Source organism: Scatophagus argus, chromosome 20 (assembly GCF_020382885.2).
Source record: "Scatophagus argus isolate fScaArg1 chromosome 20, fScaArg1.pri, whole genome shotgun sequence".
NCBI classification, from domain to species: domain Eukaryota; kingdom Metazoa; phylum Chordata; class Actinopteri; family Scatophagidae; genus Scatophagus; species Scatophagus argus.
In genome coordinates this window covers 5,993,591-6,009,122 of record NC_058512.1, presented here as the reverse complement: position 1 = coordinate 6,009,122, position 15,532 = coordinate 5,993,591, and the positions used below count along the sequence as shown (strand labels likewise).

The 15,532-nt window shown below is 40.9% G+C and overlaps 1 protein-coding gene across 6 annotated transcripts in view; it reads right to left on the bottom strand.

Annotated features, from left to right (window-relative positions):
- Window positions 1-842: 842 nt before the first annotated feature.
- mapk10 (mitogen-activated protein kinase 10) overlaps window positions 843-15,532 on the bottom strand; it is a 29,219-nt gene continuing 14,529 nt past the window's right edge. For 2 of the 6 annotated variants that reach the window (XM_046374373.1, XM_046374375.1), the window contains exons 4-14: window positions 14,803-14,932; window positions 14,302-14,360; window positions 13,736-13,874; window positions 12,634-12,799; window positions 11,608-11,679; window positions 8,410-8,592; window positions 6,499-6,623; window positions 5,654-5,680; window positions 4,661-4,724; window positions 4,287-4,364; window positions 843-1,918 (exon numbers count right to left, since the gene is read on the bottom strand). In XM_046374373.1, coding sequence (XP_046230329.1) covers window positions 1,776-1,918; window positions 4,287-4,364; window positions 4,661-4,724; window positions 5,654-5,680; window positions 6,499-6,623; window positions 8,410-8,592; window positions 11,608-11,679; window positions 12,634-12,799; window positions 13,736-13,874; window positions 14,302-14,360; window positions 14,803-14,932 — 1,186 coding nt within the window. In that variant the 3' untranslated portion in view covers window positions 843-1,775. Of the gene's footprint in view, window positions 1,924-4,256; window positions 4,365-4,660; window positions 4,725-5,653; window positions 5,681-6,498; window positions 6,624-8,409; window positions 8,593-9,792; window positions 9,865-11,607; window positions 11,680-12,633; window positions 12,800-13,735; window positions 13,875-14,301; window positions 14,361-14,802; window positions 14,933-15,532 lie in introns of all 6 variants that reach the window. The other 4 variants (XM_046374378.1, XM_046374376.1, XM_046374377.1 and 1 more) reach the window with 4 other exon arrangements.

The window sequence follows — 15,532 nt, the reverse complement described above, 5'->3', positions numbered from 1 at the left end:
ATGGAGGTTAATTCAGTTTCAAGACCTTAAACTGAATCAATATGCAAAGGGCATAAAAGTAAAGTATGTCTTAAGCTGTTCAATTTGAGGAAAAAACATTTGACTGCACACCATAAGAGTCCACTGTCACAGGCTCGAATTTAATGTTAAAGCACCAACATCTGGCCAAACTCTGTTGTTTTTCCCTAAAGGTTTCCCCTAATTTTGATGGCTCGGTGACTCAGATTTTAGTTTTAAGGCAGTAAAAGAAGAAAAAAAACCCACTAAAACATAATATTTCTGTTCATTCCAAAAGGCACTTGCCATGTTCAGGTTCCACCTATCAAAATAAATACATCAATAAATAAATCTTCCAGCTAAGAAATAATGATGTTGGTGAGCTTCTATCCAGTGCCTTTTTCACAGCAGTTTTAGTGTAGTGGAATGATGTACATCAGTTCAGAACAAAACAGCGTATTGCTACGAGGTTAACACTCACTGCCCGTCTTTAAACCACCAACTGTGTCACTTAATTACTTCTTCCTGAAAGCCGTCTAAGTTTCAGTCAAATGATTAAGAAGAAGAAGAGTCTCTGTGTGGTAACACCACAGTGAAAACAGACCAACCTCGTGTGTCCGTGAGGGGTTAATGGTACACAGTGACATGCAGGGCTGTGGGCCAGCCCGTGGGGTGGTGGAGGGACCAATCATACACCGCCAGGAGAAATAAAAGGGACATTACACACAAATCAGACTTTTTAAAACCCCTTAAAGGTAAACACTGCGCACAATCAAGGGTGTACTGACCCTTTAAGTCCCTGGCTTGCCCATGGTTAACACACACACACACACACACACACACACACACACACACACACACGCTCACAGAGTCCTATCCTGTGACCAGACCCCCTCACGTCTGGAGTTAGTTTCTTGTCTTATATAAACAAAAGTCTCTATATTGACTCATTTTAGCATACAGTGAGATTAGCATTGTTTTAAATCTAATCATGCAGGACTACAGCAATAGGCAGGGGCAACTGAAGTGGAAAGCAGTGATGTGGCAAGGTGTGCTAGTCAGGAAAAAAACTCCCAGTGTACTGGCCGTCAGTCCCATTCTGTGTGCCCTTCAACTGTACAGAATTACATTATTTACAAGTAGTGCAGGGCACAACGCTCCGGGTGAGAGCGACTACGTGTCCCTGCAGAATAACCACATAAAAACGCACAAATCAGGCAACCTTACATTGGGGATTGTGTTGCGTGGGAATGTCTAAGACCAAGGCTAGAGGTTGAAATACAGCAGTGTCATTACATATGGGTTGGATAGGGGAGAAGGAGGAAAAGGAGAATGCAGTTTGTATTGTACAGTAGTGATGAGTAAAATGGCAGCCCACCTTGCCACAATGATTGGAGCATAAATGCCTTTGTAAGGATTTGTGTGACCAGCAGCCAGCCAATATGCACTTTACAGGAGATGCAAGTCTAAGCATTTGGTCGTTTTTGTTTGGATGCCATATACAAGATATGTGGGCTAATATAAGCAAAGCAACTAGAGGATCATTAACATATATCTCAGCTCTTTTACTTCAGTTTAAATACCTCAGCTGTTTTTCAGTGACAATGCACAGGCTTTAGATTTCATCATTTCAGATTTTGTGTTTCCATAACTCATGTTTTTGTTCTTAATATATTCATTTTAATCTTTCCTCTTTTTTTTTCAGATTTTCAGTTGGTCATTTCAGGTGGGGTTCTTCACCTTCGGAAGAACATGGGGTTGCGCAGGCAGGCGGCTAGTCACCTGCAACACCCCAGGGGTCCTGCAGAGGTCTCCAGGCTGCTGTCAGTGTCTGAGGCCAGGGTCTGGTCGGTGGACATGGAGGAGATGTCGTTTATGGAGGAGGAGGGTGGGAGGCTCTCGCTGCTGTTCACGGCTGCACCTGTGCTAAGGGAATGAACAGCAGCAGGGGGTTACAACGTAAAAGAGTCCTGGCAAAGACAGGTGCAGAAATACAACCAGAAAAGATTTTTACTTTTAAGTGCTGAATTTAGCTGAATTTGTTCCATGACATCGACAACAACAACAGCAAAAACAATCACAGTGTGTCTATGATGAGACGGGGTTAAGTGAGGTTTGGGTCCAATGGATTTCACAGGAAAGATCGTCAAAGACTGCAGTGTTTCATCCATAAGGGTGGAATCCGAATCAACTACAAGCCAGCATGTGGTCTCATGACAGTTATGCATTTCAGAACAGACCCAGACAGGGATTTATGGCATAAGTCCATGTTAGTTTGTTTTGATGCTATAAAAGTGCAGCATTCATGATTTATATATCCCAAAAGGAGTCTGCAAAGGCTGGGCCTGGAAGAATGCAGCCTTCGGGGATACACTTTTATGCCTTCTTTTCCTCAATGATTCACCTTTATTTTTTAACAATCCAGATTTTTCATATTGATCTTGCATTACAGTCAATGGTGGAAGCAGCTGGCAGCAAACCTTGTGAGATCGCACTGAAAAATTCGGCTCCTATATTATCATCAGTAATGAGATTAACACTCCACTAACTTTCTTGCACAAACTGACTCTTTTTGGACTCAGATGACATTTTTCCCATTTTCAATGTTGCATGGCTCTGGGGATGAAACCTGGAGAAGCAAACAGGAGTGTTTATCATCATCGTCTGTGGGTTTGGACGGCACTTTCATGAAATCCTCAGTGAGTGGGTTCTGCTCTCTTTTTTGTTTAAAAGCAAATGCTTTTTGCCATGAGAGTTGAAAGAAGAAAGCCAGATTACAAAGCACAAGGATGAGAATGTGAAGGTACTGCCAATATGAGGAAAGCACTAAAACAACCACTTTCACTTCCAAGTAGTTGTCCTGTGATGTCTAGAGAGGACATGTGCAGTGCAGGCAAGCTACAAATCTGCTGTTTGCGTCTGTTCCCTGTGGGAGGTAATTGCTTAATGGAGGCTGGCGGGCACTTTGGCTGACCCAAAATAAAACAGAGAACAAAGCAGGATTAATGGTTGGCTTTAAGTCTCACAGTCACTTCCCTTGTAGGTTTACTTACAGAAAATACTTGTTAAAAGTCACCACATGGTAGCAGCATAATTTGAAATCTTATTAGATGACTTTGGCGCTAAGCCGCACTCTAAGATGGAAGATAGGAAGAATAATTAAGCTTTTAAATCATAAATTAATAAATCTTTGAGCAGATGTGGGACTATACCTCTTGTCGTGTGCTGCTTTGGTGTTGCAAATAATAATAATGTAACGTAACAACACGAGAAGAGCCCCAGGACCTGCCTGCACCTCACTGAGGCATCGTGTGTGCTCTCAGCTTTTCTGTTTGCTGCTGCAGTAGCACACTGCAGTCTGCTACACCCAAAAGGCTGGTCCATCTGCTTAATAAGTGATGGATGACGACGATGAAAAGAAGAAGCAGCAACTGCTGCATTTTGTGTTAAATTCATCTTATCATCACTGAGTATAATGTCAGCTGTTATTTGTAATATTTCAGCTAGAAGAAATGTAAACAGCAAAACAGGACTGCATATAGAAGTTGTTAAATTTATTAATGTCTGCTATTTTTGGCCAAGATGAGCAAAACAGAAGGCTTGTAAACTTCGCACAAGGAAAGAGTTTTTATACACTGCTTTGTCTGGCTTTAACATTTTCCACTCTTCAGGGAAGGTTTTCCACAAGAGTGTTTCTGTGGGAACTTTAGCCCATTCATGCAGTAAAGCATTTGTGAAGTCAGACACTGATGTTCGACCAAAAGGCCTGGCTCACAATCTCCGTTCCAGTGCATCCCAAATGTGAATAGGGTTGACGTTATTTTTCACAGGTTTCACGGTGGAGTTTGGACAGCCGAGTCATTCTGCTACCATGACTCCACACTGCCTCTCTGTGGCAAACCCTTAGAACAGCACTTAATGTGCTTTGGTCTTTTGCAGGGAACAGAAAAGCAGGAAATGTCACCTGCGGCTAAGGACTGAAATTTCCTATGATGGACCCAAAAAGACCCAAATCTTATGTCATGACATGTTATACATACATACATACACACACACAGCATTTCGTATTACATATTGTGCACAAAGAGGCAATTACTGAACATCTCTCCTGCAATGCCATTTAACAAAAATACTTGGCACAACACTACACAACATTTAACTGTAACAGGAGATGCAAGAGACAGAGACACATGGTCAACGACATGATGGGTTTGTCTATTTACAAGTAACTCCAGTAAGGTTATAGTAAATTCACTTACAGAGCGATTAGGGTTATGCACTGAGAGTACCTGAAGGTGAAGGCTGTCCCTTCACAACGCCATTCTTCGTTCTTTCCTCAAAGTTCATCACCTCTTTGTAGATTAGTTCTGCCGAGGAGAAAGAGACATCAACACATAAAAAGTAGCAACAAGACAAGGAAAAGAAGACACTAATTTATCAATTTTTAGTTACCTGAACTATTTATCAGCACAAATAAATCACTGTATGATAACAGACAAGACAACAGAGAAATTTTAAAATATAAATACAAAAAAAGTTTATTTTAGCCTGACACACTTTTTAAAAAATCCATTAGAGCACAAACAGTGTCAGAGAGACTTTTCGTGATTTCCTGTTACCATACGGTATTTGTTTTTGTGTTTCTTGTTTTGTTAATTCTCACCTTTCCATTCATCAATGGAGTGTTCTCTTTCATCCAGCTGCTTGTCGTAGATCTGAGGAGGAGGCTAAAGAGGAGAGACCACAACTACTTTAGTAAGCGTTTAACAGCCCAGTAAACAAGATTCATTTCATAGCTGAATATCTCCAGGTGGAATGAACAACTTCCATACAAATGTTTTAAGTAATAATATGGAAAATTTGACGCATGAGATCGTTGACCAATAAATAAAAATATGGAAATGAAAAAAATACTTGCACATGAGAAACACATTCAGCTATGTGGATTATAAAGAAAACAAATCACGTAAATGAAGGAAAATCATTTTCTTTTATCCTTAATTACACAAAACGGTTTAAAAATGATTTAATTTAAACATGAGAACATTGATTGTCCTTACACACATACATTGCAATATTTCAGACCTTGGAGATTCAGGATTAAACAGCTGACAGACTGTGAGGCATCAACAAATGTGGTGGATTGTCCAACTAAAGTGCCTTTGTCCTTCTCCCACAGGATTCTCAGTTCATCCATAAAGACACAAATATGCTGTCTGGCACCCAGTCAACACTTCTTATCTGTCATTCATGGTGATCCTGTCCCACACTATGATGTCATAATCTCACTGCAGCTGACAGGACCACCCATAAAGCTCTTTAATATGACCTTGAAGGCACAGTTACAGGTCAGCATTCGGCACACGACAGAAGTGAGAGGTTTTTCTTCAAAGATTCATTTAATTAATTTTCTAGCCTCTTAACTGCCTAAAGATGCTTTACATGCAGCCTTGTGGACTAACTGCACCTTTTTTATTTTACCTGCAGTTTCACAATAATGACATGTTAATACAAATTCATATGCAGAATGTATTCTGTTGTCTAAAACATGTAAATTGAGATTCCAATCATTGCTGACCCAAATATGTCCAAGTGTCTCTCATAAACAAAGGTGCAATAAAATAGTTTTCTTTGATGTAGGGCTGTTGTTATTTACCATGGATATTTGGATGAGATCTCTGGCCTTCATCAGCATGAGATGACATTAGAGAAAGGGAAAACAGCAGACAGGTGTTGAAATGCCATTCACAGCCATCTCATACATACCACACCAACTCTGACAACAAGATCATCATTAAAACATCAACGACCGGACGACTTGAGACAGGTGCACATGAAATCCTCTACAGGCGGTTAATAACTACAGCGGAGGGTGTGTCACGTGGCGTCTTTACAAAAGCTAACACAAACCGGTGGGATATTTTACAAAGCAGACGATAATTCTGAAATTCGTCAGCTCAGTCTCATGCACTCATTAGTGTATTGCTGAATGTGGAAGTGGTAGGTGTACAAGTTTACAGAGCTGCAGACGGCTTTTTCCCAATCTCACAGTCACCTCACACTGATGAGGCGCCGATGAAGAAATTAGACTTCACCAAAACATCCAGAAACACCGTCACTCTTACAGTAAATAAAAACAGGACAGCACACTAAGTCAGTCTTTTAGAAGTAGCAGCAAAAATTGGGTTGTTTTACTTAACCAAAAAAAAACTTTGATATAAAGTAGAAAATGTGTAAGTGTAAGAAAAATGAAAATGGGATGTGAACCAAAAACCGTAAACTCAATCATAAATGCACTGATAGAGAACATCCTGTTCAAAAACGATATTCATCTTATAATCACTGTGATTATTATTTTCTAAGAAGAATAAAATAAACTCTGGGAAGTCGTCGTCGTTATTGCAACTGAACAATGTAAAGAGCTCTGACCATTCAAAGACAGAAGGAGAAGAGGACTGTAATAAAGTAATAAATATACAGCTCTGCCAAAGGCCCACTCACCGCCTCCACCTCAGCTGGATCGTACCACACGTTGATGTAGGGGTGCTGTAAGGCCTCGTCCACCGATATCCGTTTAGCGGGATCGATGATCAGCATCTTAGACAGCAGGTCTCTGGCCTGGCTAGCTGTGATTTGAATACAAAAAACAAACAGACAAACAGAACATCATGATGGGAATGTATTTCTCTATGCTACTGATGCACCAAAGGGACAAAAGGAAGACAGAGAAAATGAGAGAGATTAAAGAGAACAATAAACAGCAGCAGCTTGTCAAAAGAAACCAGAATCTCACAAATCCTCAGTCATACAGCACGAATAAAGCACTTTAAGTGAGAGCCCTGAGAAACAGTATTTTGACTATGGAGCACAGATAATCATGCAGTATTTTATCAACCATCCAGATCATCCTAGAACTTCAAGATTCAGGTCTTGGTCTCATTTGTTGCAGGTCGATTCAGTCAGCTCGGTCTAAAGTAATGTGAGAGATCTTTACCTTCTCCCACTGGTGTCTTTCTGAATGCAGTTTTAAAAGGACATCAACAAGATGACAGAAATGCTGTGAGCATCAGCTCAGTCGGTCACTCTCCATACCCTCAGGTCCTCTCGGACTGATTTGAAATTGAGAGCCCTTAAACCACCCGCCATCCTTCTCCCACACACACTGACCTCACTATAAATAGCAGCGAGCGACTGAACTGAGAACAGAGAAAGACAGATGAGCTGAGCGCACCGCCTGCATTTTGCCTCAGCGTCGACACGTCACTAACAAAAGGGTGGTGAATCTGTAAAATGACTCCTCTGTTGCTCTTCTACCACCTTTCCATGCTCTCTTATCTATCTTTCTTCCCTTCTCTTCATCCTGCTGTACTCTCTGTCTGTCTCTTCCTGCTGCAGTTCAAAAATGCCAAAGCCCAAAGGATGTCTGCTTCAGTTCCCACCTGTAACAGTACAAAACCTTCAAAACAGCATCACCCGGCCACACTCCCCTCCCACTCTCTGTCTCGTCTCCGGGTGTGTTTCCTTTAACACTGTCACTCACAGCAGGAAGCCAGAGTACAAAAGTGATTCATGAGAATTTTATCAGAGAAGAGCTTTGATGTAGGAGCAGGGCAACAGAAAAAGTATATTTTGCTATGTCTCATTGGAGGGAATTTCCACTTTTCAAAAGACCAAAGTGAGATTGCACTTCTCAGCTGAGACAGACAGAAGTAAATGATGTTTTGGCTGAACCTTCTGCATAAGAATGGATTGAATTCACCAAAGCTCACATAATGCAGTTCAAAAAAACATTTTACTCAGAGTGATTGCATTTAATGTGCAGGTCCAAAGTCAAGATGTAAAATGAAAGTTTTATTTAGGCAAAACTTAACTAATACAAAAATTTTGTTTCCTATGTGAATGGAATAAACAAGAGTAAGAATTTGGTAATTAACCACGAAACACAATGTACAAGTGAGTCAGATGGGAATGTCAGGTATGTAATCATAAACCAAAGTATTGGACAGTTTACATTCAATGGACACACATCATGTATCTGTTGTGATTCACAGCAGACATTATGATTTTAATAGTTTCTCTTCTGTACTTACTCGTGCGTGACAAGCGTAAATGTGATGTCCTATGTGAGAAATTAATTTTTACACCTCATCATTCAGGGCTCGTGCAGTTGACAACCATGTTTGGATCAAAAGAAGATAACCTGGAAATACTGCAGAGCTCTACACTGCAGAATCACACCACAAGGGCATCAGTATGTGTGTCTGTCTACTCTTAGATGTGCAAACGTTTTACATTCAGCAAGTCAATCAACAGCATGGAAGACATGGGGACAGTGGACAACTAAATGCACAACACCTGACAAAAACATCACTGCAGTCCAGTAAAATAAAACTCATTCATACGCATCCTCACCTTTGAGTTTGTTGTGTTCAGAGTCAGCAGGGAAAAGGCAGTCGGGGAACAGCTTGGGAAAGGTGAGGCCTGCGTATTTTGGCCGGTTCTCGACGTAGTTCCTCACTGTGGGCTGAAGCTTCTTCATGAACTCTGGCGAGGGTGTGCCCAGCTGCTCGATCACCTTGTTCCACTGGTCGATGTCTGGTGTTTTGGGTCAGGATTAAGGGAAACACACAGCATCCTGTATGCCTCAGTGTCCACTCAGGCGCTACAGGTACAACTCCCACACACATACCATGTGTCTTGAGTATTTTGTTAACTGATAAAAATGCGGACTAATGATAATCAAGGCTCTGAGACCAAATAAAATGAAGAAAAACAAAGAAAGAACCAGATCTGCTGGAGTATCATCACTGAGGATACAAACAAACCAATGGACTGCTAAAAGGAAAACCAAGTCTGACCAAGTTAGTTAAAATATTTCTAATCTTACAAACAGCTGAGCCCCATCTAATTTCAAAAAGAAGCATCCATGAAAAACAACAAAAGGCTGAAATTCGTCTCCATAAGAGAAGTAAGACCATTCTAAAATTACGAGCCTCAAAACGGATCTTATCAGTGTTTTGCCAATTACTAATAAAATCCTTCCTCACGTTTGTCTTTACGTTTGACAAATTCTATTCCTACATATATATTTTTGATGTATTCGTTCTTCTAGTACACTCACCTTCCTCAAAAACTGCCTGCACTTTTTATTTTTTGGCTTGCTGGGAATCCAACAGATCTCTGTGATCCCTCGTTCGATATGTCGCAGCAGCTTTGTACCTTTCAGATATATGAAATACCTGCACAACAATGTTGCACTTACCTAAAAAGTGACATGTAGCGTGTACCTGTGGTTTTGTTTGTGTGAATATGGTCATGGGGTGTGTCAACTTGTATATATTATTAAATACTTCCTGTCTTAGCCCCCCCCAATGTACTCTCTATCCCGCCCTCCATGTTCTCACAGTCGGTGCCAGTTGAGGCAGTAAGCTGCCAGGGCCGCCAGAGTTCCCCATTACTTCATCTTGCTGGAACGCCTCACACTTCCACCTCCTTTTTGTCTCCATTGCACTTTGGCCATGAGCCACCCAGCGCCCTGTGAGGCATTTTTTTTTCATCCACTAAGGTTCTTATCCATGGCTATTTGGCAAGTTGCTGAATTCACTCAGACAGCTAGAGATGTTTTTTTTTTCCAGAGTGTGTTTTTCCAGTGCAGACAGCAGAAAGCATGATGCCGCATTATATTTGGAGTTACTCATGTCTTGAAACGGGGCGTCGTGCACCTGCGGGGCATCTGCAATATTCAGGTTTACATGTGAAACAGAGTGAGCGAGTGGCAGGAGGTCAGAAGGATACGGTCGGTCCCAGGGAACAGCACTGTCCCTCTTATCACCTCTCCAAAGATGCAGCCAACTGACCACATGTCCACTAGGGACACACACACACAAATACGCACATGCACAAGCACGCACACACTCACGTTACCAACATCAATCAAAAATCTTTTACCTCCTAAGGGACTTAAAATATCTGATGCTTTTTGCTAATTTATTCCATAATCCATAATATATTCCTAATGTCTCTAACAACACAGATGAGGGTGGAGGCCAACAGCTATGTTGCACACTGCATTTGTTCAGTCATGCCTGCTTTTGAGCAGTCAAATGTGTGAGATTTGATTTAGGCTTTAACTCCCAATTCACAGAGACAAGTAACAAGCTGTAATACATTCCTAAAATTGAGTAATCCTGTGGTATTTCTGCAACACGAGAGCATATGCCTGTCTCTGTATACGCCACATGTAATCCAACAAAATACTTCTGTTCCCTTGCAATGACTTCAGAGCCACTTATTTAACACACTGCTATACTGCATAGCCATCGAACAGCCAGTCACCCTGAGGCTCACTGAGCTGTGACCTGTGCAGACTTACTGCTATTCTGTATCATCATTTAACAGACACTCGGGAAGGTGCAGATAACTTCGACCTGGTCAATACTTTGGGTCGAAAAGTCCATGAGGTAAATTAAGATTAGCAACAGGGTAGCAGTCCACAACTGATCTATGAGCAGAAGATTAACAAAAGTGTGCATGACTACAATTCATCGATCTACAGTAAGAAAGATGGAGCGTTAGACGGGAGCGGCAGAGACTGGAGGAGAGCGACATTACAGAGCTCTTTGCAGGGGTTTTCACGTTCGTCAGAGCATTAATCTTTCAGGCGCCACACGATCAGGGATGTACACATCAGAGCATCAGCCAGAAGCACCTGCAGACTCAATGTGTCGTATTTTTCACTGCTTATCTGCAATGGTGTGACTCATCCATGTGTTTTAATTGTTTTATATGGCTCTGACGCCAATGTGCTATGTCTACATCTTCAACGCTTGAACTTTCCTCATGTACAAACTGAGTTCAACTAAGCTGCTATTAACAGATGCTGAAAATGAATGAATTAATTATTAATTGTTATCCATGAATGCTGAATAACTCTGTCTGACTCACACGTGTGGGCATCCTCAGATGGCAAGGCGTACATGCACAGACTCAGCCGAGGGACTATTTATCCAAATCAATCCTACTGAAAAAAGTCATCTCAGGCCTGCCATTACGGCCTCCTCACAGCACGAGTACACACCAGGTAGCACACTCAAGCTCAAGCCTCAAACATACTTGATTTGAGATGCATATTTTATAATGTTACTGCAGCATAAATAAAAAATGGAAGATCAGTTGGAATTGATACAGACATGTGTTACACGGACAGCCAGATGTGAGTGTGGTTTAGTTCACCTCAGGAGCATACAGAGAACATCAGGCCAGGCACGGAGTAATCCTCAAAGTAAGCGTGACTTTGAAATTGACCAAAATACCACGTGAAAGGTTGTCATTACTGTATGAAACAAACATTTACATTTTTTATAAAGGAATAATGGATCACACGGGTGCAGGTAATATTTCATAAATTCCAAACAAACACTTGACTCTACTGCTTTAAGTTGCACCGATCTAAATTCAGACACTTGAGACACAACCTAACATGAATTGTAGGATTTAAAACAAATAATGACTGAGTTTTAATTTATTTCTTCATTATATGCAGCAGACACAAACCTATAAACAAACATAGTGTTACCATCAGATAACATCGTTGTATGTTAACAAGGATACAGTCCCGCCCAGGGAAGAGGATTTTGTGGCGCACCATTTCTCCCATAATGCACCCCACCGACCATATGTCCACTGCATGCACAGAGGTGAGCAAAATGAAAGAGAGGAAGGCGGAGGTTAGTGTTAGACACTTCAAGCTTTCTTGGGGAAGAAGTGGTACATTGATTAGAATCTAGCGGTTACAAAGCGAGGGAGAAATAATTAGTGAGTACACAGAGATAAACTGCAATGAAACACAGATAAAGACCGAGACGAGAAGGAGAGCAGAAGAAAAGAGAAAGACTAACTAGTGGCAGGAAATTCAAAGCCAAGCAACCTACAGGCTCCCATCCATGGGAGGAATATGGCTAATGAGTCATAACTCTTTGGCTGGCTTTCACATGTCTTATGTTCTGGGGGCTTTTAATCAGTGACTCATACCTCCAACACTTCAATTCACTTGAGCTCAAGTGCAACTCGACCAGAAGTGTTTAAAGATTTCACTGACATTTTTTTTAATTTTTTGATCATCAGCAGATAACACATGTATTTTGTTTCCTGATCATTATTGCTCATGAAAGTAACCAACTGCATTTTTTTTTTTTTTTTTTTTTTTTTTGCTGTTGTTAGAAGCTGCTGTTGGTTCTGGTTTAAACGCACATTACATACAGCTCACATACATGCACTGCTGCTGGAATGTGATTCACTTCTTAAAATGACTTTGTAATGCAGGTGCCTCAACAGTTTTACAAGTAGATGTTGGCTCTGAGTCTGTATTAACTTTAGTTTCCCATCTTCACTTTCAATAAGAAAGTAACTGAGTGTGATTTGGGGAAAACATAAAACAGCAACTAAGTTGGGAGACACATCATATTAGCACACCCTGTTATACATACATCAATAAATCCTGAGCTCTTTTAATGGAGAAAAATATGAGTGGTTATTGCACTTTTTTATCCAAAGAAAACAAAATATAGACTGAATTTGATTCAAATCTAAATTTGATTCATTCAAGCTCAAACACATTAAATCATCCTGAATTCTCACCATTCTCCTTATAGCCCATGCCCAGGATGACCTCTGGGGCTCTGTAGTATCTAGTCACCACGTATGGGGTCATCATGAAGCTGGTGCCTGCAGTCCTGGCCAGACCAAAATCCAGGATCTTCAGGGTACAGTCTGACTTCACCACTATATTGCTTGGTTTGAGGTCCTGGAGACAGAAAGGACTGGCATGAGAAACTGTGTATATTAAGGAAATCTGTTGACAGGTTTCAGTGGAAAGCCTTTTTATTATATAAGTTCATTGCTTTCTTGCTTGGGGTTAGATGAGAAGTGCCAGTGCCTCTTTTTCATATGTGTCTGCTAAATACTGTATTGTTAACCTTAGCTTGGCACAAAGAGTGGGAACAAGGGGGCTCAGTGCAAAGATAATAAAATTATCCTACCAGCTTGGGAACAATAATTACCATATTATATCTTGTTTGTTCAATCTGCACAAACCATGTAAAAATGATGGGGTTTTTAGCGAGACCATTTCTAGGCTTACCATGAACAGAGCATGCTGTTTCCCCCTCTTCCCGGTTTTTACGCTAAGCTAAGATATTTACTGTACAGACATGTGAGTGAATCTAAGTCTCCAGTAGACAGTGAATGAACTTATCTCCCTAAATGTCAAACTTTTGTTTGAAATAAATGCATGCCTGCGTCAGCTAAACTTGAATTGACTGAAACTGTTAATCGTGTAACTGGAATAACGTTGGTTTGCTTTCATCCTTTTGCTTTTTTTGAACTTTTTCTCCCAAATCTGGAATTTCCGTTTTCCACGGCACTATGGCAACTCCCGCTGTTGACCTGGGGTGGGTGTAAAAGGTGTGACACTAGTGAAGGACCTTCATAGGGGGAGATATAACACAGGCAAGGATCCCTCACAGGCTTCCCAACCTGTGATCACTGCCAATTATGTTGGTTGGGACAGCCGGCAAAGCCAGCTGGAAGTTCCAGGAATTAAACCCTGGTCACTGTAGTGTTTCCTTTGTGCCACCTGGGTGCCCCTGCATGCCAAGCAAGTGACCAAGGTGATGTCAAGGTTTATGACAAGCCATGTTGAGTATTTGAACAACAAAAATGAGGCTACTTGCGTTCATACCCTGTGAATAATGCCTGCTGAGTGCAGATGTTTGATACCACACAGCATCTGGTAGAGCAGATAGGACATTCTCTCATGGTCAAGCTCCATCTGAATGACCTGGCACAAGTTGGCGTCCATCAGCTCCATCACTAGGTACCTGACAAAGGATTTTATGGATTAATGATGGTTGACAGACTTATCAGTTGAGTTGTTTTGATGAGTTAGCTGTCTACCAAAGTATTTTGTTTGAGTGCCAACAAAGACACATGAACACATGAACATGAGATTGTTCTGAACGTGAGCACACACTCTCATTCATCATTCAGTATGAGAACAGCATACAGCAGCCTCAGATTACACCTACAGCACTTTCACTGACTACACTCTAGTGGTTGTATCCTCACAGTTGCAGGTGTGAAGGAGTGAAAAGCACACTATGCATAATAAAATCCAGCCTCTTCTGTTGTCATCTGATAGGATCAGATTTAATGAGAACAAGAGGCCTTTTTTTGCCCATTATATGAGATAAAGTCATGGTTTTTTGTGGAAATGTAATTATGCAAAGAAGGATTTACTGTACTCACACATCCTGGAATTCTTCTAATGATTTCTGAGGTGTGAAGACATTTAATAAACTGATAATCTGAAAGGAGAGAAGAGCACACAAAATCTGAGTTACAGCAAGCAACGAAGATACGAGTTTGTAATGACCCTGATGAAGGACACTGCTGAACAAGAGGAAGAGTAAATCGAAGGAGTGAGTTGGAACAAAAGACTGGGGATAATTTTGGATGAGGAAAAAGAGATGGAGAAGAAGAAAAGAGAACAAACTCTGGCACTGAAGATTACATTCATGCCTTAAAGGGCTCTCTGTTTCACTCTCTTGCCAGTTCGGTACATTTCTGGAGGCATGGAATTTAGCACGGTCACAACATTGCAGGCTCTTGTCTCTACTTTGTAGCAGAGGGATTTAACAAGAACCAAAAATAGACGCTGACTGGGTAAAAACTGCTTCTTTCTGACAATGGATACATTTTCTTTCTTCCTGCCCTCCTTCCTTGCTACTCCTCAGCTGAGTCACTTACATTTTTGTGATTGACACATTTCATGAGCACCAACTCCCGGTATGCCCTCTTGGCATGGGTCTGGTTCTGGAAGGGTCTGCTCAGTTTCTTGATGGCTACATTTCTGTCCAGGACAGCATCGTAGCCCGCACTGCAGAACAAAAATCACAGAGTTTAATATTCAAAGCTGGGTGAATCACTCTGTCATGTGATTTGCATGACATGGAAGTACATGACAGATGACTTTGTTTCAAACCCATACTTTTACCTGTTGCTATCAGAGAAATATTAAAATCATATTCAGAAATATGTTTATTTGTTTTGTTGCCAGTCAAATCCAGTATCGACAATCGATTCCGTTAATCTGACAAGAGCTATACACAGTTTGTTTATATGTGGTTTCACAGCAAACGTAGCTAATTACAGGGTATTTATATAATGTGACTACAAAGTTAGCAGTGAGGGTCACTATCCTGAAATGCATGAATTATCTCATGTCAGAATGTTCTTACCATTCTGACAAGATTACGCAAACGCAGCACAAGACTCCAGGAAGTCAGTGAGACCAGCTGAGAAACAGTCAGACACTTAATCTTTGGACGGAGCCAAGCTAGCTGCTCCCATCCACTTCCTGGCCCCAGCTTACAGATATTAATATAAACACCGATGTCTCCCATTTCTTATTATTAATATGAAATATCCATATTATTATCCATTATTAATGTTGTATTATAAATAGAAAAATAATAGT